The 26,627-nt window shown below is 45.9% G+C and overlaps 1 protein-coding gene across 2 annotated transcripts in view; it reads right to left on the bottom strand.

Annotated features, from left to right (window-relative positions):
• The window catches only part of cul2 (cullin 2), a 68,696-nt gene extending 43,661 nt beyond the window's left edge, over positions 1-25,035 (bottom strand). Inside the window, exons 1-5 of one of the 2 annotated variants that reach the window (XM_078429566.1) lie at positions 24,624-25,035; positions 20,761-20,889; positions 19,071-19,173; positions 17,478-17,572; positions 13,720-13,825 (exon numbers count right to left, since the gene is read on the bottom strand). In XM_078429566.1, the coding sequence (XP_078285692.1) occupies positions 13,720-13,825; positions 17,478-17,572; positions 19,071-19,173; positions 20,761-20,879 (423 nt within the window). In that variant the 5' untranslated portion in view covers positions 20,880-20,889; positions 24,624-25,035. The remainder of the gene's footprint in view (positions 1-13,719; positions 13,826-17,477; positions 17,573-19,070; positions 19,174-20,760; positions 20,890-24,623) is intronic. The other variant, XM_078429575.1, reaches the window with a different exon arrangement.
• Between the last annotated feature and the right edge of the window lie 1,592 nt (positions 25,036-26,627).

Here is a 26,627-nt window from a genome sequence, read left to right as displayed (position 1 = left end):
AGGAACACAGTCGTGTGTGAAGAGGGAGTAGAGCATGGGGCTCAAAACACAGCCCTGTGGTGTGCCGGTACTCAGGGTGTTAGTGGAGGACAGGTGCGGGCCCATTCTCACTGCCTGCGGTCGTTCCAGCAGGAAGTCCAGGATCCAGTCGCATAACGACGAGCTGAGGCCTAGCTGGTGGAGTTTGGTGATGAGCTTGGTGGGGATGACCGTGTTAAAGGCAGAGCTTTAGTCTATGAATAGCATCCTCACGTACGTGCCCTGTCTCTCCAGGTGAGTCAGGACAGTGTGAAGAGCCAGAGAGATGGCGTCCTCTGTGGATCTGTTTGCCCTGTATGCAAATTGATGTGGGTCCAGTGAGTCAGGGATGCTGGATTTGATGTGTGAGAGGACCAGCCTTTCAAAGCACTTCATGACTATAGGAGTTAGGGCAACCGGACGGTAGTCGTTCAGGTTGGTGATTGTTGCTTTTTTCGGCACCGGCACTGTGGTAGCCGACTTCAGGCACTTGGGGACCTTAGCCAGAGATAATGACAGGTTAAAGATCCTGGTGAATACCTCAGCCAACTGTTCAGACCAGTCCCCAAGTACCCTTCCTTGAACTCCGTCCGGGCCTGCAGCCTTGCGTGGGTTGACCCTTTGCAGAGCGCGTGTACCTCCTGTGTGCTCAGTTGCAAGACCAGTCCCTCCGCCTCGGCTGGGGTTCTTCCACTCAAGGTGGTGTTGCCAGTTTTGAAGCGGGCAAAGAAGGTGTTTAGCTCGTTGGTTAGTGTGATATCGCTGTGGGGGCAGGCAGGGCTGCTCTTGTAGCCAGCGATGTCCCTGACACCCTGCCACATGCTTCTGGTGTCCGTGGTGTTGAAGTGGTCTTCCACCCGTTGTCTGTGGGTGCCTTTGGCCCTTTTAATACCTTTGTTCAGGTTTGACCAGGCAACACTGTATGCTGAAGTGTCACCAGATTTAAAGGCATTGTTGCGTGCCCTCAACAGGTTCTGTACCTCCTTATTCATCCAGGGTTTCCGGTTTGGGAACATCTTTATTTCCTTGTCCTCCGTGACATTCTCCACACAGCAGTTGATGTAGGAGAGCACAGTGGATGTGTATTCCTCCAAGTCTACCTCAGAACCGCAGGTCGCCTGTTGTGCAAACAGGTTCCAGTCGGTGCGATCAAAGCAGTCCTGGAGTTGTAGGGTGGCATCCTCGGGCCATATTTTGACTGTCTTTATTGCAGGTTTGGTCTTGCGGATGAGGGGTTTGTATGCGGGCAGTAGAAGCAGTGAGAGGTGATCGGATTGTCCCAGGGGTGGGCATATCATAACATGAGGGCAATAAAAAAACATTGCAGAGAACGAAAAATGATGACATATCTATGACACAATGCGACATTGAGTAACCGAGAACAGAACGTGACAAATTACCAAGATAAATTTTGATAAATAATGATGAGGCTAATGTTATACCTTTATCAGACCTCCCAACATTTGATTTTACAAATTCATAATTTTGATGTCCAAAATTCAAGTCAAGTCAACTTTATTTGTCACATACATATACAAGATGTGCAGTGAAATGAAAGTGGCAACGCCTGCGGATTGTGTAAATCCGAACAGAGATACTTTTTGTAACACAAAGAAAAAATTGTTTTGTTTTGTTTTGTCTATTTTGCTTTTTCCTTACACATCCCAATTCTCTTGGTATTGAATAAAAGAACAATGGTCATAAAATGTATGACTAAGTTATGAAGAAAGCGTTGATAAATGCGACTCAACTAAGCGTACGGAAGTACTTGTTGAAGTAAATTCGCACATTAATTGATAATCAGCCCAAAAAAGGTGGTAATTGGCTTTTCTGCTGTGTTTTATATTTTAACATTGTCATAATTCATTAATATAGTTATATAATCTTGCACTTACATTTATTATTTACTCATTGCAGTTCCACCACTGATTTTCTGGCACTCTTGGTACCAGAGCTTTGCTGGTTTATCCAGCCAGCCAAGGAAGTCGGCTATGGGGATAGAGGTGCTGGCTCCAGCTGGGCTGGAGTTCCAGAGCCCCGGCCGCAGGTTGCAAATTCAACCCACCGATCGGCCATGGAAGTCCCGATGATGTCGAGATTGGCTGCCTTGCCACATTTTCGGGGAGACTTCCAGGGCGGGAGGATTTCTCGCGGAATCCCTAGCGACCTCTAGCGGCCGAATTGACAAACTGCAATTACCGACTGTTTTGCAGAAAAATGTGAGGCGAATTCGGAATGGAGGAAATGAAATATGAAAGTGGAAACTTTCTGCCAAATTCAGAAGGGTTGGGGGGCTTTATTTAAGAAGGGCAGCAAGGACAAGTCTAAGACCTACAGGTGCTGCCCAGCTTACGATGTTTTAACTTGCGATAGTTCGATTTTGCGATGGTGCAAATGGCAGCGACCCTAGGCGAGCCACCGCTCGCTTCCGGCCACGTGATCGCGCGTTTTCAATGCATTTCGACCCAATACTTTCAGTTTCCAATGAGTTTCTCGGAATGGAACCCCATCGGAAGCTGAGGTGCACCTGTACAGGTTAGTGAACCAAACAGCAGTGGGAAAGCTGCTTCAAAGGTTTCAAAGGTCCTTTTATTGTCACGTGTATCACTTAAGGTAAAGTGATATTCGTATTTCATATATACAGCGCGGAAACAGGCCTTTTCGGCTCACCAAGTCCGCGCCGCCCAGCGATCCCCGCACACTAACACTATTAACACTATCCTACACACACTAGGGACAATTTTTACATTTACCCAGTCAATTAACCTACATACCTGTACGTCTTTGGAGTGTGGGAGGAAACCGAAGATCTCGGAGAAAACCCACGCAGGTCACGGGGAGAACGTACAAACTCCTTACAGTACAGCACCCGTAGTCAGGATCGAACCTGAGTCTCCGGCGCTGCATTCGCTGTAAAGCAGCAACTCTACCGCTGCGCCACTGTGCCGCCCGGATTACCATACAGCAACAAGACACACAGCTACATAAAAGTTAAAATAAACATCCACCACAGCGGATTCCCCACATTCCTCTCTGTGATGGAAAGCAATAAAGTCTAATCTTCTTCCCTCCCACTTGTAGGAGATTTTGAGAGTGGCTGGGGCCTCTATTGTTAGTAAAAAAATATTAACAATTTGGTTGACATTGTAAGATTAGTAGATGTGCAGATGACACCATAATTGGTGTTGCGGTGGGCAGTGAAAAAAATGCCAAAGGTTACAACAGGAAGTAGACAAATTAGGAAAGTGGAAGGAGGGAGGGAGGGGGGGAAGGGGAGATGGGGGGGGAGATGGGATGGGGAGATGGGGGGGGAGAGGGAGGGGGAGGGGGAGAGGGAGGGGGAGGGTAGAGGGAGGGGGAGAGGAGGAGGGAGGGGGGAGAAGGGAGAGGGAGAAGGGAGAGGGGGAGGAGAGTGCTGCACCAATGCATGAGAGGTTTGGGCCCAACGGGTCCACTTGGTCTAGTATTTCCCTAAAACTGTCAACACAAGGCAGGGTGGTGACGAAAGCATATGAGACACAAGAGACAACTGCAGATGCTGGAATCTGCAGGATAAAACATAGTGCTGGAGGAACTCGTTAGGTCAGACATCATTCATGGAAGTAATGGATCAACAATGTCTTGGGTCAGGAGCCTTCTTCAGACTGATGGGGTGCGGGGGAGAAAACTGGTAAAGAGAGGCGGGAGTGGGGCAAAGCCTGGCAAGTGATAGATTACAGGGGGGGCCGTGGGGGGGGGGGGCTTGATTTACAGATGGGTGGAAATAATGACAAAGGCTGGAGGTGAAAAGGAGACAAAACGGTGTCAGGTGAGGAAAGAAGAGTGAAATGTGAGGAAGAAAATAAGAGGGGAGATGGGAGGGGTAGAAATGCAAGCCGAACTGCGAGACGCAGAGGAGAGAGACAGGTGACAGCTCCATCCACAACCGCAGGGGGGAGATTACTTTGCCGAGGAAAGAGAACATCTTGGATGTTCAGAAACTGAAAAGTGTCATCTTGGGTGTAAATGCAGCAGAGGTGAGGTGAGGAGGATACCATTGTTTTAAGCCAGAGCTGGTTATAGGCACAAGGTGATGGCGGAAAAGTTGGTGCGGTGTGTTTCCTGCAGGATGTGGGAAGACAGGGACGTCGCTGGAGCTTCTGGGAGCTACACCTGCAAGAACTGTGTCCAGGTGCAGCTCCTGAAGGGACGTGTGGTGGAGTTGCAGAGGCAGTTGGATGACCTCAGGGCCATCCGAGAATGCGAGAGTTTCCTCGACAGGACCTATTGTGAGGCTGTCACGCCAAGGGTCCAGGTCGAGCGAAGGTGGGAGACTGTTTCAGGGGGGAGTGGACGTGGACTACAGGAGACCCCGGTGGCTGTGCCTATTGCAAATAGGTATACCCTCTTGGGAACTGTCGGGGCAGAAGACGTTTCCAGTCCGAGTGGCGGACCTGTTGGCAAGGATACTCGACAGGGGAGACCGAAGTCTGGAAGAGCCGTAGTGGTCGGTGACTCCATAGTCCGAGGGACGGACAGAAGATTCTGTGGCAGCAGGAGGGACTTGAGGATGGTCTGTTGCCTCCCTGGTGCCAGGGTTCAACACATCACAGACCGGCTTCAGAAAATCCTAGTGAGGGAAGGCGATCAACCTGAAGTCGTTGTGCACGTGGGCACGAATGACGTCGGGCGGAAGAGGAAGGAGGTGCTACAGCGGGAGTTTAGAGAGTTGGGAAAAGCACTGAGAAGTAGGACGTCGAAGGTGGTTATCTCTGGACTGCTACCGGTACCTCGTGCTGGTGAGGCCAGGAACAGAGAGATAGAGGGTATGAATTTATGGCTGAGGGGCTGGTGCAGAGAGCAGGGATTTCGATTTCTGGACCACTGGGATCTCTTCTGGGCTCGGGGTGACTTGTACAAAAGGGACGGGTTGCATCTTAACAGCAGGGGGACAAACATTCTGGCAGGCAGGTTTGCTAGTGTGACACCTGTGGCTTTAAACTAAGTAGTGGGGGGGAGGGGTTAACAAATTGTGAATATGAAGATGAGGTAAAAGGGAATACAGGAGATATTGCAAAAGACTCTCGGAAGAATGGGAACAGAAGTTCTAGAGCGGAAAAGAAATTAAGGGCAGGGCCAATTGTGAACGATGTGAGAGAGGAGATAAATACAGAAGTTAAAGTGTTGTACTTAAATGCGCGTAGTATAAAAAATAAAGTGGATGAGCTTGAGGCTCAGTTAGTCATGGGCAAGTATGATGTTGTAGGGATCACTGAGACATGGTTACAAGAGGACCAGGGCTGGGAACTGAATATCCAGGGGTACACAACGTATAGAAAAGACAGACAGGTGGGCAGAGGGGGTGGGGTTGCTCTGATGGTAAGGAATGATATTCATTCCCTTGCAAGGGGTGACATAGAATCAGGAGATGTTGAATCAGTATGGATAGAAATGAGAAATTGTAAGGGTAAAAAGACCCTAATGGGAGTTATCTATAGGCCCCCAAACAGTAGCCTCGACATAGGGTGCAAGTTGAATCAGGAGATAAAATTGGCGTGTCAAAAATGTGATGCTACTGTGGTTATGGGAGATTTCAACATGCAGGTAGACTGGGAAAATCAGGTTGGAAATGGACCCCAGGAAAGAGAGTTTGTAGAGTGCCTTCGAGATGGATTCTTAGAACAGCTTGTACTGGAGCCTACCAGGGAGAAGGCAATTCTGGATTTAGTGTTGTGTAATGATCCTGATCTGATAAGGGGACTAGAGGTAAAAGAGCCATTAGGAGGCAGTGATCACAACATGATAAGTTTTACTCTGCAAATGGAAAGGCAGAAGGGAAAATCGGAAGTGTCGGTATTACAGTATAGCAAAGGGGATTACAGAGGCATGAGGCGGGAGCTGGCCAAAATTGATTGGAAGGAGGCCCTAGCAGGGAAGACGGTAGAACAGCAATGGCAGGTATTCCTGGGAATAATGCAGAGGTTGCAGGATCAATTTATTCCAAAGAGGTGGAAAGACTCTAAGGGGAGTAAGAGACACCTGTGGCTGACGAGGGAAGTCAGGGACAGCATAAAAATTAAGGAGAGGAAGTATAACATAGCAAAGAAGAGTGGGAAGACAGAGGATTGGGACTCTTTTAAAGAGCAACAAAAGTTAACTAAAAAGGCAATACGGGGAGAAAAGATGAGGTACGAGGGTAAACTAGCCAATAATATAAAGGAGGATAGCAAAAGTTTTTTTAGGTACGTGAAGAGGAAAAAAATAGTCAGGGCAAATGTGGGTCCCTTGAAGACAGAAGCAGGGGAATTTATTATGGGGAACAAAGAAATGGCAGACGAGTTAAACCGTTACTTTGGATCTGTCTTCACTGAGGAAGATACACACAATCTCCCAAATGTTCTAGGGGCCGGAGAACCTAGGGTGATGGAGGAACTGAAGGAAATCCACATTAGGCAGGAAATGGTTTTGGGTAGACTGATGGGACTGAAGGCTGATAAATCCCCAGGGCCTGATGGTCTGCATCCCAGAGTACTTAAGGAGGTGGCTCTAGAAATAGTGGAAGCATTGGAGATCATTTTTCAATGTTCTATAGATTCAGGATCAGTTCCTGTGGATTGGAGGATAGCAAATGTTATCCCACTTTTTAAGAAAGGAGGGAGAGAGAAAACGGGTAATTATAGACCAGTTAGTCTGACATCAGTGGTGGGGAAGATGCTGGAGTCAATTATAAAAGACGAAATTGCTGAGCATTTGGATAGCAGTAACGGGATCATTCCGAGTCAGCATGGATTTACGAAGGGGAAATCATGCTTGACAAATCTACTGGAATTTTTTGAGGATGTAACTAGGAAAATTGACAAGGGAGAGTCAGTGGATGTGGTGTACCTCGACTTTCAGAAAGCCTTCGACAAGGTCCCACATAGGAGATTAGTGGGCAAAATTAGGGCACATGGTATTGGGGGTAGGGTACTGACATGGATAGAAAATTGGTTGACAGACAGAAAGCAAAGAGTGGGGATAAATGGGTCCCTTTCGGAATGGCAGGCAGTGACCAGTGGGGTACCGCAAGGTTCGGTGCTGGGACCCCAGCTATTTACGATATACATTAATGACTTAGACGAAGGGATTAAAAGTACCATTAGCAAATTTGCAGATGATACTAAGTTGGGGGGTAGTGTGAATTGTGAGGAAGATGCAATAAGGCTGCAGGGTGACTTGGACAGGTTGTGTGAGTGGGCGGATACATGGCAGATGCAGTTTAATGTAGATAAGTGTGAGGTTATTCACTTTGGAAGTAAGAATAGAAAGGCAGATTATTATCTGAATGGTGTCAAGTTAGGAGGAGGGGGAGTTCAACGAGATCTGGGTGTCCTAGTGCATCAGTCAATGAAAGGAAGCATGCAGGTTCAGCAGGCAGTGAAGAAAGCCAATGGAATGTTGGCCTTCGTAACAAGAGGGGTTGAGTATAGGAGCAAAGAGGTCCTTCTACAGTTGTACCGGGCCCTGGTGAGACCGCACCTGGAGTACTGTGTGCAGTTTTGGTCTCCAAATTTGAGGAAGGATGTTCTTGCTATGGAGGGCGTGCAGCGTAGGTTCACTAGGTTAATTCCCGGAATGGCGGGACTGTCGTATGTTGAAAGGCTGGAGCGATTGGGCTTGTATACACTGGAATTTAGAAGGATGAGGGGGGATCTTATTGAAACATATAAGATAATTAGGGGATTGGACACATTAGAGGCAGATAACATGTTCCCAATGTTGGGGGAGTCCAGAACAAGGGGCCACAGTTTGAGAATAAGGGGTAGGCCATTTAGAACGGAGATGAGGAAGAACTTTTTCAGTCAGAGAGTGGTGAAGGTGTGGAATTCTCTGCCTCAGAGGGCAGTGGAGGCCAGTTCGTTGGATGCTTTCAAGAGAGAGCTGGATAGAGCTCTTAAGGATAGCGGAGTGAGGGGGTATGGGGAGAAGGCAGGAACGGGGTACTGATTGAGAGTGATCAGCCATGATCGCATTGAATGGCGGTGCTGGCTCGAAGGGCTGAATGGCCTACTCCTGCACCTATTGTCTATTGTCTATAGAGCCAGAGAAATTGAGAGTAAAAGATGGTGTACTTGCAAGAAGCAAGGTGTGTGGGGGTGTGAAGAAGGGCAGCAAGGTAGCTGTGGGAGCCAGTGGGTTTGTAGTGGACGTCAATCAATAGTCTGTGCTCTGCAGTGGAAAGAAAGGGGAGAATGGTGTCAGAGATAGTCCACGTGCATTTGAGGGCAGGGTAGAAGTTAAATGTTAGTGGTGGTAAGTTAGTGTTAGTGGTAAAGTTGAGTTCTGCACAGGTGGAGGAGGCAGCCCTGATGCAGTCGTCGATGTAGTGGAGAAAGAAGTGCGTGGAACGTTTGGAACAAGGAATGTAACCAACAAAAAAGTAAGCATAGTTGGGACCCATGCGAATGCCCATGGCAACACCTTTGGCTTGAAGAAAGTGAGACGAGTCAAAGAACAAGTTGCTCCAGGTGAGGCCAAGTTCCTTCATGCAGAGAAGTGCGTTAGTTGACATGAACCAATTGGGTCTCTGTTAAAGGATGAATAGGAAGACCCTGGGGCCTTCCTGACAGGGAATACAGGAGTAAAGGGACTGGATGCCCATGGTAAAGATGAGGTGATGGGGCCTGGGACTTGGAACTTATTTAAGTGTTTAAACAGTGAGATGTCTCAGATGTCGGTTGGAAAGGACTGGACATGGGGGGAAAAGAGTGAATCAACATATTTGGAGATGCCTTGGGATTTGGATGGCACAGTGGTGCAGCAGTAGTTGCTGCCAGAGACCCGGGTTCAATGGTGACTACGGGTGCTGTCTGGAGGGAGTTTGTAAGTTTTCCCTGTGACCTGCGTGGGTTTTCTCCGGGATCTCCAGTTTCCTCCCCACATTCCAAAGACATACAGGTTTGTAGGTTAATTGGCTTCTGTAAATTGTTCCCAGTGTGTCGGATAGAGCTAGTGTACGTGGTGATCGCTGGTTGGCGCGGACTCGGTGGGCTGAAGGGCCTGTTACCACGCTGTATCTTTAAAGTCTAAAGATGAGAATGGTGCGGCAGGAACAGGCAGAAATACTGGGTCTGCCAGGGCAGTCCTGAATGTGGATTTTGAGAAGATGTAGACGTCTGATACACTGTGTTCGTGGGTCGGGGCATCTCGTACAAGTCATGTTACAGCTGTTCAATACATTGGCGAGACTGCACCTGGTATGTCGTGCATAGACTGGTTGCTATGCAGGAAAGATATGATTAAGCTCGAGAGGGCGAGGAAAAGATTCACAAGGATGTTCCCAGGATTGTAGGGCTTGAGATATAAGCATAAACTAGATAGGCTGCGACTCTTATCCCTGTATTGTCTTTCTGCTGACTGGTTAGCACGCAACAAAAGCGTGTACCTCGGTACACGTGACAATAAACTAAACTGAACCGAAAGAGGCTGAGGGGTGACTTTATACAGGTTTATAAAATTATGAGGGGCATAGGTGAAGTGGTTGGACCCAGTCTTTTAACTAAATCCGGAGGGCTTAGTTTTAAGGTGAGTGGTGAGTGAGAAGAGGGCTGATCTTATAGAGATGTATCAAATCATGAGCTAAATAGATAGGGTGAATGCACAGTTTTTTTTACCCAGAATCAGGGATTCAAGAACCAGGGGACACGAGTTTAAGGTGAGAGGGAAAAAATTCAATAGAAACCAGACGAGCAACATTTTCAGAGATAGTTGTGGGTATATGGAACAAACTGCCAGAGGAATCAGTAGAGGCAAATAAAATGACAATATTGAAAAGACATTTAGGCAGGTGCATGGATTAAAAGATTTAGAAGGATATGGCAGGCAAATGAGACTAGCTCAGGAAGGCACCTTGGTGGGACAAGTTGGTCTGAAGGGCCTGGTTCCATGCTGCATTATTCTCTGACTGAAAGGAAATTTGAAAAATAAATCAACGTAGACCAGAAAAAAAACTGTAATTGAAAAATGAAAAAATGTAAATGCTGGGAATCAAATAAAAATACAAAAATTGCTTGAAATATTTGGCAGTCAGGCAGCTTAATGCTATGGACGTGACCATTATGATGAAAGGTCATAGAGCTAAAATGTTAACTCCATTTCTTTCTTGACAGGTGGTGTATGACAGCACTTTGGGCATTTTTGATCATTATTCTCAACAAAATATACAGGTAATTCTGGTATAACATGTTTCCTTGAAACAAGCTGAATATAACACAAATGATGAATTAGGGAACAATATTTGCATTATGCAGACAAATTGGTTATAATGCAATTGCAATCATGAACTAGGGAAACATTTAAAAGTTACTTTGGAAATCTACAAGCAGAAAAAATCCTGCCTTGGATTTAAACAGCACAAGGGGAAAAAATCTTGCTTCCATGTAACATCACACAGTAATCTGATACCATTGTCTCTTTAATCACAGCTGCTACTTTGACCAAAGGTGATCATAGAAATTGACAAGTAATTGCTTCTATTGGCACTTGTGTAATGATGCTCTATTAAACAATGTAGCCTTTAATATTTTTTGCAGTAACAAAAAATAATCCGTAGTATTGAAAAGATCTTAATTTCTGAAAGTCCTATGGGGAAAACAAACAGCTATTGTGAGTCTGAAAATGTCTAGCCCCTAACCCCTTTCTGCCATTGACACAATTATCTTTAAAACAGTTTTATGTAACACGTGGTTCTCAGAAATGCAACTTTTACACTAGAGCAGAACTATCTGAATTGCAGAAAAATACTAAAACCCTAACCACTTGTTAGACACCAATGCTGAATGAAAAAAACGAAGGCAAGAAACCAGACAGTTGAGCTCCCTGGCTCAACACTCAATGCATTCCCAAAAACTAGCAGGCTTATGAAACCAATGACATAAGGGGTCATTATGGCATTCGATATAAATAAATGTGTTGCTGAAAGAGTCGCTGTGCCAGGAAACTGACACAACCCCCTGCCCTGATATCTGTCAACAAATCCTACCCTTCCTGTTGCTATGGCGGGAAGTTTGGTGCTGGAAACGCTCTGTGCACCCCTTCCAATTTCAGCTACTTTTCACTGCTATCTTTCAATATACACAAAATGCTGGAGTAACTCAGCGGGCGGGACTGGCAGCATCTCTGGAGCGAGGGAATGGGTGAAGTTTCAGGTCGAGACCATTCTTCAGACATATTGTCTCGACCTGAAACGTTACCCATTCCTTGTTACGCAGGCATTTTGTGTTTATCTTTGGTGCAGTTCCCTCCGACGCACTGCTGTCTTTTTTCAGCAACATTGTTCTTCCCAGCCCAGATATTCATGTGGTAACAAGTTCAATAGCTAGCAAGTATCAGTGAGCTTTTAAACTCGACTATTGAAGACTTCATCGAGGCTCGAGAGCAGGAAGGAGACAGCAGCAGCCACGCCAACCAGCAGGTGGCAATGCTAGGTGGATCTGAACAGTCTGTCAATAGTGCAGATAGAGCTCATGCTGCCTGTGCATTACCACGAGCCACATTTACTGTGCTGGCCAGGGAACAGGCATGCACTCTGCATCTTAAGGCTGAGTAGCTGCACTGGCCCACCCAAGCCCAAACCGTACAGGTCATTTCTCCGTACCAACCCATGAGCGATTCATCCCTGCAGGAATGTCAGCAGAAAGGCAGGAACTTGCACCAAGTTCCCAGGACAGCACTGGAGCTCACATCAAGATTCAGGCTTCACACAGCAGCGTGCAGCCCCACCATTTTATCAAGCATCGGGCCATGTTCCTGTGAGTGCTTGGACTCTAGATATGGAGGGCAACAACAAATCAGCTCTCTGCAGACGAGCAGGTAACTGGGTGCCTGTGTACACGAGTAGAGGAATGGCTGTTGAAAGCAATGAGGAGGAAAATACAAAGTACATACAAAGTCCCTTAAATACAACAATGCAAAGTCCCTTGAACACAACGATACATTCCAAGATTTTCCACAGAAATGTTCACAGATCAAAAATCAACGAAAAGGGAAGATCGAGAAGTTCATGGTGGCAATTTCAGAGGTTGGTAATTGAAGTGATTAAATTTGGGGATGGTCAAATGCCAGAATTAGAACAGTGCAAATTTTCAAAGAGGGTTGCAGAGTGTAGGAGTGTATAACAATCACAGAGAGGTTTGAAAACAAGACTGAGAATTTCAAAAAGGAACTAACTTATGGCTCTACACCAAAGAGCACCACAAAATAAAACTGTGTCATCCGAACATGACTTTGTTCGAATTAAGGGATCTGGGTGCATGACGGGCTCAAATTTACAGGGGAATGCAAGTCACAAATCGCATCGCAAGAGTGAAGAGGAAAGCTAACGATGGGGATGAGGGTTTCAACAGCAGATGGACTCAGGACAGATCAAAAACTACACATCCCAGAGTGGCAGTAAACCAAAAGAATATGTACTCATTGCCTGGCATTTCCCGCATTCCATCATCATAATCAAAACAGGGATCAACCGTGGTTCAATGTAGACGTCACCCATTCCTTCTCTCCAAGATGCTGCCTGACCTGCTGAGTTACTCCAGCATTTTGTGATACCTTCGATTTGTACCAGCATCTGCAGTTATTTTCCTCCATTCCAGCACATCTACACGTGGAATGCCAATACGATGAAGCTGCAGTGAAGGATGTGTATCGGAATGGAAGGAACTGCAGATGCTGATTGAAACCAAAGATAGACACAAAATGCTGAAGTAACTCAGCGGGACAGGCAGCATCTCTGGAGAGATGGAATGGGTGACGTTTCGGGTCAAGACCCATCTTCAGACCTTCTTCTGGAAAAAGGGTCTCGACCCGAAACGTCACCCATTCCTTCTCTCCAGAGATACTGCCTGTCCCACTGAGTTACTCCAGTATTTTGTGTCTATCTGCAAAAGAGGATTTTGGATACATTCAAGACAATGCGACCAGACAAAATGCCAGATGGCATTCTTACGATTAATGCTCTTGTCCAGCTAAGCTGTCGCCAACATTTATAATACCGCCTGACAATTTGTAAATTGCCCAGTTATATCCTGCTCAGAACAGGCTGGACAAATCAAATATAACTAATCATTCTACTCTCAATTATCAGTAACGTATAGAAAGTGTCCACTAATAATTAACCAACACGTCCTCACCAGTAATCTGCTCACTCATGTCAATTCTGGATTTAACTGGGTGTACAAAATCATGAGAGGAATAGATCGGGTAAATATCATACTTGTACATGCACGTATTCTCTTGCCAAGAGTAGGGGAATGAGGATCCGTGCAGTATGAGGTCGATAGTAAGAAACTTTTCCCCATTCGCAAAGATGTCCAAAATTAGAGGATATAGGTTCAGGATAAAGGCTAAGAATGTTGGAAGAAATCTGAGGAAGTTTTTCTTTTTCACCCAGAGGATATTTAGATTCTAAAATGCACTATCTTTGTGGATGGTGCAAACTGGTACACTTTAAAGAAGAATCAAGGCAATCACCTGAATTGCCAAGACATTAAAGGCTACGAACCAGGTGCTGGTAAATGGGATTAATACAGATAGGTGCTCGGTGATCGTTAAGGACAGTGGTTGCAGTGCCTGTTTCTGCGCTGCCTTACAATGACTCTGACCTCAATATTCAATCAAATCAGCACTTAACATTCTTGTTGGACATTCATATCCCCAGATTTTATTTTATTTTCTGTCAGATCTTACCTCGCCTATCTCCATCAACGGCTCAATAATGTCCACGCCACCATATCCATATTGAAGGTCAGCTTCCGTCAGTTTGTTTTTCTTGATGAACTGTGTGTTGAGATATCTGTGATAACAGAAGAGGTTTTTTTTAAAACCTTAAGCACAATGCTGGCTTTACAACTCCAATTATGTAAATCTTTGAAACTGATTGAGAGTGCTTTTGTTTATATTCACATGACAATTCACATGTTAATGAGTTAAAAGGTGCAAGGTGACACCATTGTCAATGAGGTCAATTGTTACTATAAATACAAATGCAAGTCCACATTAGCAATGATCTCCAAGGTGCACCTCGAGCACAAATTTTGCTCTCAACCTTCAAATTATTCTTGAAATCACTGTTATAAGAGTTATGTCGTATTGCCGCATGGAGACACAAGAGACTGCAGATGGGTCCTGACATGAAATATTGCCCCTCCTTTTGTCTCCACATATGCTGCATGGTCTGGGTATCTCCAGCACTTTGATTCCTGCAAATAGTGCTGGATGCTAAAGCATTAATAAATAGCATGCCAGGTTTAGAGGATACCAATCTGGAAGAAGGGTCTCGACCCGAAACGTCACACATTCCTTCTCTCCAGAGATGCTGCCTGTTCCAGCTTTTTGTGTCTATCTTCGGTTTAAACCAGCATCTGCAGTTCCTTCCTACACTATCAATTACCGAACTCCATTCCCACTGGAAACATGAATACCAAGGGAATACCGTACAGGTTCATAGAACTTTGGTTGGGCTGCATTTGGAGTATTGCATGGAGTTCTGCTTGCCCCCATTACAGGAAGGATGTGGAGGCTCAGGAAAGGGTGCCAAGGAGATTTACCAGAATGATAGACACAATAACCCAGTGGGACAGGCAGCATCTCTGGAGAAAAGGAATGGGTGACGTTTTGGGACGAGACCCTTCTTCAGACTGATGTCAGGGGAGTGGGCGGGACAGAGATAGAATGTAGTCGGAGACAGGAAGACTGGTGGGAGAACTGGGAAGGGGAGGGGATGTAGAGAGAGGGAAAGCAAGGGCTATTTGAAGATAGAGAAGTCAATGTTCATACCGCTGGGGTGTAAGCTACCCAAGCAAAATATGAGGTGATGTTCCTCCAATTTGCGCTGGGCCTCACTCTGACAATGGAGGAGGCCCAGGCAGAAAGGTCAGATTGGGAATGTGAGGGGGAGTTGAAGTGCTGAGCACCCGGGAGATCAGGTAGGTTTAACGTGGACTGAGCGGAGGTGTTCAGCGAAACGATTGCCAAGTCTGCGCTTGGTCTCACCGATGTACAGAAGTTGACACCTGGAACAGCGGATATAGAAGATGAGGTTGGAAGAGGTGCAAGTGAACCTCTGCCTCACCTGAAAAGACTGTCGGGGGTCTTTGGATGGAGTCGAGGGGAGAGGTAAAGGGACAGGTGTTGCATCTCCTGCGGTAGAAGGGGAAAGTACCTGGGGAGGGAGTGGTTTGGTTGGAAAGGGATGAGTTGACCAGGAAGTTGCAGAGGGATCGGTCTCTGCGGAAAGCAGAAAGGGGTGGAGATGGGAAGATGTGGCCAGTAGTTGGATCCCATTTGAGATGGCGAAAGCGTTGGAGGATTATATGCTGTATGCGATGGCTGATGTGGTGGAAGGGGAGGACAAGGGGGACTATGCCCTTGTTGCGAATGGAGGGAGGGAAGCAAGAGTGGAGCTGCGGGATATCGAGGAGACCCTAGTGAGAGCCTCATCTATAATGGAAGAGGAAACCCCCCCGTTTCCTAAAGAATGAGGACATCTCCGATGATCTAGTATGGAAAACCTCATCCTGGGCGCAGATGCGGCGTAGGCGTAGGAATTGGGAGTAGGGGATAGAGTCTTTACAGGAAGCATGCTGGGAAGAAGTAGTCCAGATAGTTATGGGAGTCAGTAGGTTTGTAGAAGATGTCGGTCAGTAGTCTGTCTCCTGTGATGGAGACGGTGAGATCCAGAAATGGTAGGGAGATGTCGGAGGTGGTCCAAGTGAATTTAAGTGCAGGATGGACATTAGTCGTGAAGTTGATGAAGTCAGTGAGTTCTGCATGGGTGCAGGAGGCAGCACCAATGCAGTCGTCAATGGAGCGGAGGTAGAGTTCCTGAGTTCCGTAGAGTCCTTATACCAGAATGATGCCTGGATTAGGGGGGATTAGTTACAAGATAGGTTGAATAGATGGGTTGTTTTCTCTCGAATGCTGAAGGTTGGAGGAAAACCTGATAAAAGTTTCTAACATTATGAAAGGCAGTGGTAGGGTAACCAGTCAGAACCTGTTTTCCCAGGATGTAAAAATCAAATACTAGAGGGCATAGCTTTAAGGTGAGAGGGACAAAGTTTAAAGGAGACATGCTTTTTTGTTACAGAGGGTTGAGTCTGCATGGATCGTGCTCCTGATGGTGTTTGAGGCAGATACGATAGAGGCATTTAAGAGTCTTTTGGATCGTCATATGGATATGGAATGAACGGAGGGATGTGGATTATGCGCAGGCAGGTAAGGGTTGGCTCAGCATCATGTTTGGCATAGATATTTGGGAATGCCAAAGGTGATCAAAAACAATCAATGATTATAAACACAAGGGCACCTTTGACATCATTGAAGTCTGGCAGTCGTAACTTCACCAGCTCAAAAGTCTCTGTGAATGCAGTTGCCTGTGCGTACCGAGTTCGCCCCTGTGCTGCACTGGGCCAAGGCCAAGGCAAAACGTTGTGGCCCTGGCTCCCAGTGGAATTCTGTGGCGGAGACCACACTGACGGAAACAGGGTAGCACAGGCAAAGAGACCGAGCGATTTTGGAGCAACGGAATTGCTCTTCTGACATGACCAACCGTGTCAAAGTGGCAACAAAAGCAGGGGAGAATTTGGCACGTTCCAATGAGCAACTCACCTCAGGAACCCCTAAAGCCTCAACAGCACTCTCATTGCTCAAAGTAGGAAAAGTCTAATGGAATTTGTTCAGCTGATCCAGATTATTTTTTTTTCACAAAGCTCAACTTTGTGAAGGACCAGATCATTTGAGCAGTTTCTGTCCACTGAACTCAAGATCCAGTACCTACAACTGGCCAATTGCAGCTGCAATAGTTAATAATAACTGCCTGCCTGTCGCGTTTTAAGTTTTAGTTCCAGCTGCGCAACCTCTGTTAAGAAGGATAACAACAGGAAGTTCATAAACAATAATTGCTTCCGATTTCACACCATCCTCATTGGAATACTTCAGAAAACTGTTCAGTCCTCCCAAACACGATACTGTAAAAGCATTTACATCAAATGGGATCAGCAAGTCAAGATCTACCAGCAGAATGTCAAATTAACTAGAAATGGACAATAATTAAAACTTTACCTGTGCAGTACCCAAACCAGAAAATACATATGCGTAACTTTTCAAATGCAATCAATGGATTTTAACTTACAATCTTAAGTCTCTGTGTGCAATGTTCTCATTTTGGACTTACACAGATATTAAAATGTAAAGTGAAGCACAATAATCTACGGAAACTCCCCGTTTATAAATTCAACCTATTTGTTTAATGTTTAACCAACCACATTTATTAAAGTGGCAAATAGTTTTTTAAGAACTACTATTGCAAACAAAGAGATAAACTATTCCCCACGCTTACGACTGAGTGCACAGATTTTTTATTGACTGATGAACCACTGCATATTCCTGTCGAAATCTAATACAAGCCCCAAAGTGTTTTATTTTAAATAAAGAACAGGTCTATTTACCTATATAAGCAGTCCATGTAATCTGCGCCTTTACTGTATTCTTCCCAATATTGATGGTACATGGTCAAAATCTTTTCTTCAGAATCCAGAACTTTCTGCAAATAGCAAGCAGTATATCAAAAAGATCATTTTCAAAGAGAAAAAAATTGAAAGTACAAGTAATTCTGTTGTAACACTCATTTCCATTACACAAATTACATCAAGGAAACACTATTTGTATGACACGGGCCAATTTCGTTATAACTGGATTTCGATTAGGAACTAGAGAACCACAAAAGTTATTTTTGGAAATTGACAAGCAGGAAATAAAAAGCAGTCCTTGATTTATTTAGGATGGGGGAAAAAAAACCATGTTTCCATGTAACTTCCCCACGGTAATCAAGACACCGTTTTCTCTTGAGAACACACTTGGCCAGTTTCACCACAGGTTCGTAAGTCATAGGAGCAGAATTAAGCTATTAGGTCCATCAAGTCTACTCCGCCATTCAATCATGGCCAATCTATCTCTCCCTCTCAACCCCATTCTTCTGCCTTCTCCCCATAACCCCCGACCCACGTACTATTCAATTGTAGGCATTGACAAGCAATTGCTTCCATGGACACTTGTGCAAAGATACTCTATTGAACTATGTAAGATACAACCTTTGGTATTTTTAACCTGCAGTAGCAAATATAAACTTATTTCTATTGAGAAGACCTTTATTTTTTTTAAATCCTGCGGGAAAAACAACTTGGTTATTATAAGTCTAATTTAAGGTGCATAAATCTAATGTTTTAGCATTAGCATTAGCAAATCTTCCACATGCATTCCCCCAAAAAAATAGCATAGCTTCCAGTAGGCCAAAACAAAACAAATCTACTTACCAGGTTTTGAGGATTAACAAAGAACACTGAAAATATATATATTTTAAAATGCTTCCTATGTTGCGAGCTACTAAAATCCTTGTCAACGGTTCAATATATCACACTATAATACTGGAGGGAATTTGACTAAAAAAAGTGCCTCATTAGACATTACCCATGAAAACATTCTATCGATATAAATCAGTGTCAGTAATGGTGGTCATTATTTGTTCTTCATCATCAAGGATGATAAGATTAAGGATATCATATCAATTTTCCACATTCTGAGGAAACCAGCTACTTCAATATAACGTGATAGCTATAAAGATCGACTGAAAGTATAGTTTGGGGTGAAACAGGGAATAAACAACATAAATTGAGAAAATATAAGATCATCTTCCAACGATAATGACTGTAAAATATTCCTCATTTCAAAACCAATTTGAAAAGGAAATTTGTTGAATTTGTGCTTTTGAACAGATTAATTATCGACATCTAATTGAATACCTTGAATAAAATCTTAAAGTAAAAATAAAATCTGTGAAACACATTGAACTAGGTTGAATAATTTAGGCCACCATTTTTACCAACTTTGTTTCCTTTCACTATCTTCTATGACTATTCATGATTATTTATCAACTGGAACTATTAAATTTGCAGAGCATTCCCATCCCTTCTAGCTCTGCATTTAAGGTCATGGCTAGAGCATGCAAAAGTCCATAGTGAATGTCATGGAAATAAAAGATATACCTTGTACAGGAGTTGGACATGATTTTCCAGAAAGATTTTTGTTTCTGTGTAGAGTCGCTCTCCTAGTGGTTCTGGGTAGGCCACACACAAAGCGTAAATGTCTCTGTGTATAATATTAAGGCCCATTATTAAATCAACAGTGAGGGGGGATTAAATTAATATGGGATTAAAATATAACTTTGTAAAGTCATAAATTCTGCCGTGTTCAAGTGATGAGTAACTCTGAAATGCAGTCTTCAGAAGATTATCTACTTTTAAAATTTTGGTAATGATGCGATTGTGATTGTTTGGAAACATTAGGAGACAGATCGGAATCGGTCAAAACAGCAGAATTAAGGCTATTTAAAGATTATCATACATACATGAATTGGATTGACACAGATGAATTAAAACAGTATTTATTAACAATTACGTTCCTGACCAAAACCAATTATTGTAAAAATATAGCCTATTAACAAAAGAATATGCAAATGATTATAGTCATAGAGTCGGACAACACCGAAACAGGCCCTTCGACCCAAATTGTCGATGTCAACCAAAATTGCCCATCTAAGATAGTCCCATTTACCCGCGTCTTGGCCCATATCTCTAAATCCTTCCTATCCATGTACCTGTCCAAGTGCCTTTTAAATGCCGTTATTGTATCAGGCTCAACTACCTCCTATAGCAGCTCTTTCCAGACACCCACTGCACTCTGAGTGAAAAGTTTCACCTCAGGTTCATATTAACTCTTGTCCCTTTAACAAACACTGTTCTCTTGTTTTTGATTCCCCTACCCTAGGTAAAAGACTCCATGCACTCACCTATTTATTCCCATTATTGGTAAAATACACCTCTCTCAGATCACACTCAGCCGCCTACATTCCAAGGAATAAAGTCCTAGTCTGCCCAACCTCTCCCTCTAGCTCAGCCCCGTAACTCCTGGCAACATCCTCGTAAATCCTCTCTGCACTCTTTCCAGCTTAATGACATCCTTCCTATAACCGGGTGACCAAAACTAAACACAGTACTCCAAGTGTGGCCTCAACAAATGCCTGTTCAACGGTACCATAACGTCTCAACTTCCTTATTCAATACTCTGACTGATAAAGGCTAAACTACCATAAGCCTTCTTGACCACCTGATCTACCTGTGACTCCACTTTCAGAGCACTAAGTATCTACACTCCTAGATCCCTTTGCTATATAGCACTCCCCAGGGCCCCACCGTTCATTGTGAAGGTGCTGCCCCAGTTTGACTCCCCAAAATGCAAAACACTTATCTCCATTAAATTCCATTAGCCTTTCCCCAGTCCATTTGCCAAGCTGATCAAGAGACTGCTGTAAATTTTGATAACCATCTACGATACCATCCATTTCACAACCATTCCCCAAGACAGGGATGCATACTCACAGCCTTGCCAAAGTAACAAATCCAAAAATGTTTCCTAATAGAATATTTCAGAAAGCTCTTAAATGGGAAGGTAGACACAAAATGCTGGATTAACTCAGCGGGTCAGGCAGCATCTCTGGAGAGAAGGAATGGATGACGTTTTGGGTCGAGACCCTTCTTCAGACTGAAGAAGGGAATGGGAACCCCTCCTAGTTGCTACTTTGTTTTATTTTAAGCTTTCCAAATGCATGTGAGTTTGCATCATTTTTCAACAACATGGTCCAAAGCCATGATTATTTAATTTGGCCATAAAGGATACGAAAAGCGGTCATTCCAAGTAGCTCTTTCCACGTAATCCAGCATGACAACTGCTCTGATTGTTGTCAGGAGCTTGTTCCATGTTTCATCGAAGTCCACCACACGTGGTTTCAGGGACATTGTGCGGCACCTAAAAGATGAGACAAAACTACAATGAATTTTCACGATCATAGTATTTTTTTTCATGAGGATCCATTAGCATGCTTGTTTTGGAATCAAAATAGATGACAACTCTATGTTGTTTCAAAACAACACTGTGAATCCCAAAGCATTTTCTTAAACAATATTTACAATATGATCAGAAGAATATGAATATTCAAGGAATTTTCCCATTAATATTTCTTTCACTCATAATCCAATGGGCCAAGGGTTTCAATGAACAAAGAGGAAATTCTTACTGCAGATATTCAATTGATAGATTTTATTCAAATGTGTTATTATTTTCCTTATAGACAATAGGTGCAGGAGTAGGCCATTCGGCCCTTCAAGCCAGCACCACCATTCAATGTGATCATGGCTGATCATTCTCAATCAGTACCCCGTTCCTGCCTTCTCCCCATACCCCGACTCCGCTATCCTTAAGAGCTCTATCTAGCTCTCTCTTGAACGCATTCAGAGACATGGCCTCCACTGCCTTCTGAGGCAGTGAATTCCACAGATTTACAACTCTCTGACTGAAAAAGCTTTTCCTCATCTCCGTTCTAAATGGCCTACCCCTTATTCTTATTTCTCTATGAATTGAATTGTTCACTGAACCAGTTGAAAACAATTAGTTATTTTAATCTTAATCGGTTTATATTTGTTCTCAATAATTATGGAATGCAATAAATGATTGTAATCATGTATCGTCTTTCTGCTGACTGTTTAGCGCGCAACAAAAACTTTTCACTGTGCCTCAGTACACGAGACAATAAACTAAAATAAACTAGCCGAACCACAGACCAGAGATGCATTTTAGCCAACATATTAATTCCTGGATGTTATCAACAAATTGTACAAAAGCTATATTTTTCAAAATAATTTCATGTCTCTAGTTCAGTTTGTCAAACACAATCATTTCACTGAATCAGAGCAAAAAGCATCTTCTTTTTAAAGATATATCAGTAAGTACATGGCACACTGACAGATTTTGAAAAACTTTGCAATGATACTTATAAATATCCCATCAGCCATTCATTAAAGGAATTGAACTTATGATGGTAACATTATGCCAAACCAGGGGGCCCAGAACCAGGGGCCACAGTTTAAGAATAAGGGGTAGACCATTTAGAACGGAGATGAGGAAAAACTTTTTCAGTCAGAGAGTTGTCAATCTGTGGAATTCTCTGCCTCAGAAGGCAGTGGAGGCCAATTCTCTGAATGCATTCAAGAGAGAGCTAGATAGAGCTCTTAAGGATAGCAAAGTCAGGGGGTATGGGGAGAAGGCAGGAACGGGGTACTGATTGAGAATGATCAGCCATGATCACATTGAATGGTGGTGCTGGCTCGAAGGGCCAAATGGCCTACTCCTGCACCTATTGTCTAAACTGTGATCCCCTTATTCGGGTGAAATCCTATCCCCCAATATCCCATTTGGACAGGAAGTGATAAAAAAAACTGACCAAGGAACCCAAAGCAAAGTCATATTAAGAAAAATCAAGGATTATGGTTTGAAACACCAATTCCAAGGATGAACCTTCAAATTTAATACTAGGAACATGTGGAAAGTACATCAACCTAAAACTGGCGATGGTTTGTCTCCAGAATTCATTGTTCAGTCCAAGAGGGGCCAATGTCTCATTCGTGTAAGTGTGAGAATCGTCACATGATAGGCATTGGTGGGTTCAGCTTATTGTATGAAATCTCAGTCATTCGGCAAAACCAAGTATTAACAGAAAATTGAAAAAGGTAACCGGTGTGGAGTCTAAAAATAACTACTTTCGTATAGCAATTAATTTTTCTTCTGTTGGCGGAGTCGATGGAGCAGAGCAGCTGAGTTCTGGTTTTGGATAACCAGCTATAACAAAGGGGTGGCACGGTGGAGCAGCAGTAGAGTTGCAGCCTTATAGCGCCAGACACCCGGGTTCGATCCTGACTACAGGTGCTGCCTGTACAGAGATTGTACGTTCTCCCCGTGACCTGCATAGATTTTCTCTGGTTTGCTCCCACACTCCAAAGACATACAGATTTGTCAGCTAATTGGCTTGGTATAATTGTAAATTATCCCTTGTGTGTGCAGGATAGTCTTAGTGTATGGGGAATGTTGTTCGGTGTGGAATCTGTGGGCCAAAAGACTGGTTTCCACGCTGTATCTCTAAACAGTCATTACATACAAGAGCATGAAAGTAATGTTATAAATGGGCCTATTCGACCTATCATCACCCTTTGTAGAACTCGTTGATTTAATTAATTTCACTACTAATTACCACCCTGTCCTCAAATTCACTGAGACTATTTCTAATACCTCTCCCCCATTCATGTTATCTCTGTCTCTATCATAGGGGACAGACAAAAGACTGATTTGAGTCTGGAGAAGGAACTGAACCCAGATTGTCCCGGAAGGGGGAAGCACTCCACCAAGGACAGACGGGTAAAGGGGGCGGGAGGGAGGGATGGAGGGCAAGGGACCAGGAGGGATGGAGGGCAAGGGACCGGGAGGGCAGGCAAGGCGCTGGGAAGGATGGAGAGGAGGCAAGGGACCGGGAGGGCAGGCAAGGGGCTAGGAGGGAGGGCAGGCGGGCTAGGAGGGAGGGCAGGCGGGCTAGGAGGGAGGGCAGGCGGGCTAGGAGGGAGGGCAGGCGGGCAAGGAGGGAGGACGGGCGGCCAATGGGCCAGGAGGGAGGAAGGGAGAGAGGATGGATGGGCGAATGGGCAAGGGGCCGGGAGGGAGTGAGGGAAGGCAAGGGGGCCGGGAGGGAGTGAGGGAAGGCAAGGGGGCCGGGAGGGAGGGACGGCGGGCGGGCAAGAGGCAGGATAGGAGAGAGAACGGGCAGGCAAGGTGCCGGGAGGGAGAATGGACAGACAAGGGGCCGGGGAGGGCGGTCAAGGAGCCAGGAACGAGGGAGGGAGGGCAGGCAGATGGGCAAGGAGCCGGGAGGAAGGGAGAGTGGGCAAGGGGTCGGGGAGGGCAGGTTGTCAAGAGGGGCAGGCAGGCAAGGGGTGGGCAAAAAAAGCAGGCAGTTGCAAATGGTTGGGTGGTGGGTGAAGATCAAATTGAGGGTGAGGGTGAGGGGGGGGGGGGGGCGTGGATAGTGATGAATTGGGAAGAGAGTAAATCCTCGGGTGGGGATATCACGGGGCAATGAATGTGATAACCGGGCAATGTGGGGTTAGAGTGTGAAAGGGAGTAAATTGTGTCCCATCATCTTTGGCCTCCACATTACCTTTCCTCAGGCCCAGCTTTGCCTCACTCACTCACTCAGGCCACCCGGGCCCCCTTCCCTTCCCCCCTCCCTCCATCCTACCTCCCCCCATTCCTACCTCCCTCCCTCTATCCCTCCCTCCTTTCCTCCTTCCCTCCATCCTACCTCCCTTCCTCCCTACCTCCATTCCATTCCTCCCTCCATTCCTCCCTCCCTCCATTCCCCCCTCCCTCCCTACCCCCTCCCTCCATTCCCTACCCCCTCCTTCCCTCCCTCCATTCCACCCTCCCTATCCCCCTCCCTCCGTCCCTCCAGCAGTGGCCCAGGACACAGGCCCGCAGCCTGGCTGCGACAGGAGGCAGCGCCGGCCCGACCAGCCCGGCCCGGCCCGGGGCCCCGGAGTCACCGTTACCGCGGCGCCGGCAGGCCGCGTCCTGCGAGAGGCCACGCCGGGCCGGGCCGGGTCAGGCTGCAACCCCAGCCCGCTGCCCTGCGCTGCGCTGCCCGCGGCCCACGGCCTTACCCTCGGATCGGACCGGACCGGCCCGGCCTGTCGCGCCGCTGGAGCTGGAGCTGGAGCTGGATCCCCCGGCGGCGCCGCAGCGGCCGTCTCGCTGCCTCCTTGTCCGCCGCCGCTCTCCCCTAGTCTGTGCCGGGCTGTGCTGGGCCGGGCCGGGCCGGGATGGGATGGGATGGGACGGGACGGGACGGGCAGCGCCGGGTGGAGCGCAGAGAGGCGTGTGTACGGCGGCTGCGGCGCTCAGTCAGAGAGAGGGAGGGAGTGAGAGAGAGAGAGAGAGAGCGACCCCTGCCCGCCTGCCGATCCGGATCACACACACACTCCAGATCACACTCACACACACACTCACACACTCCAGATCACACTCACACACTCCAGATCACACACACACACTCCCGATCACACACACACTCCAAATCACACACACTCCAGATCCAGATCACACACACACTCACTCCCTGCACACTCCAGATCACACACACACTCCAGATCACACACTCACTCCCAGCACACTCCAGATCACACACACACACACTCCAGATCACACACATACACTGTCACACTCCAGATCACACACACTCCAGATCACTCACTCACTCACTCCAGATCACACACTCACTCCAGATCACACACTCACTCCAGATCACACACTCACTCCAGATCACACTCATTCACTCCAGATCACTCACTCACTGCAGATCACACTCACTCCAGATCACACTCATTCACTCCAGATCACACTCACTCCAGATCACACTCATTCACTCCAGATCATTCACTCACTGCAGATCACACACACACTCCAGATCACACACACTCCAGATCACACACACTCCAGATCACACACACACACACACACACACTCCAGATCACACACACTCCAGATCACACACACTCCAGATCACACACACTCCAGATCACACACACTCCAGATCACACACACACACACACACTCCAGATCACACACACTCCAGATCACATACTCACTCCAGATCAGACACACACTCACTCCCAGCACACTCCAGATCACACACACACACACACTCCAGATCACACATTCACTCCAGATCACACACTCACTCCAGATCACACACTCACTCCAGATCACACACTCACTCCAGATCACACACACACTCCCAGCACACTCCAGATCACACACACACTCCAGATCACACACACACTCCAGATCACACACACTCCAGATCACACACACACACTCCAGATCACTCACTCATTCCCAGCACACTCCAGATCACACTCACTCCCAGCACACTCCAGATCACTCTCACTCCCAGCACACTCCAGATCACACACACACACACACTCCTGATCACACACACACTGCAGATCACGCACTCACTCCCAGCACACTCCAGATCACTCACTCACTCACTCACTCCCAGCACACTCCAGATCACTCTCACTTCCAGCACACTCCAGATCACACACTCATTCCCAGCACACTCCAGATCACACATTCACTCCCAGCACACTCCAAATCACACACTCACTCCAGATCACACACTCACTTCCAGCATACTCACTACCAGCACTCTCCAGATCATTCACTCACTCCCAGCACATTCCAGATCACACACTCACTTCCAGCACACTCACTACCAGCACACTCCAGATCACACACTCACTCCCAGCACACTCCAGACCACACACTCACTCCCAGCACATTCATTCTGGATCACTCACTCCGGATCACACATTCACTCAGGATTACTCAGTTCGGATCACTCACTCCCAAATCGACTTCTCATTCATACTGATCCAAGATCACACACTCATTTGATCCGACTCCAGAAAATGACTCCAGATCACTCCCACATCATCCACACTGACTCCCATTGAACCGTTCCCACGCACTGACTCCAGATCCATTATTTTGGATCAACGTTGATTCCTTACAATGACTCCAGATCATCCATTCATACTTTACTTGCACACTCGGGCAGCAATTTGCAAAGGCATGGTCAACTTAAAATATCCTTGAATTTG

This window comes from Rhinoraja longicauda, chromosome 2 (assembly GCF_053455715.1).
Source record: "Rhinoraja longicauda isolate Sanriku21f chromosome 2, sRhiLon1.1, whole genome shotgun sequence".
Classification (NCBI taxonomy): domain Eukaryota; kingdom Metazoa; phylum Chordata; class Chondrichthyes; order Rajiformes; family Arhynchobatidae; genus Rhinoraja; species Rhinoraja longicauda.
This window is presented reverse-complemented; position numbering and strand designations above follow the sequence as displayed.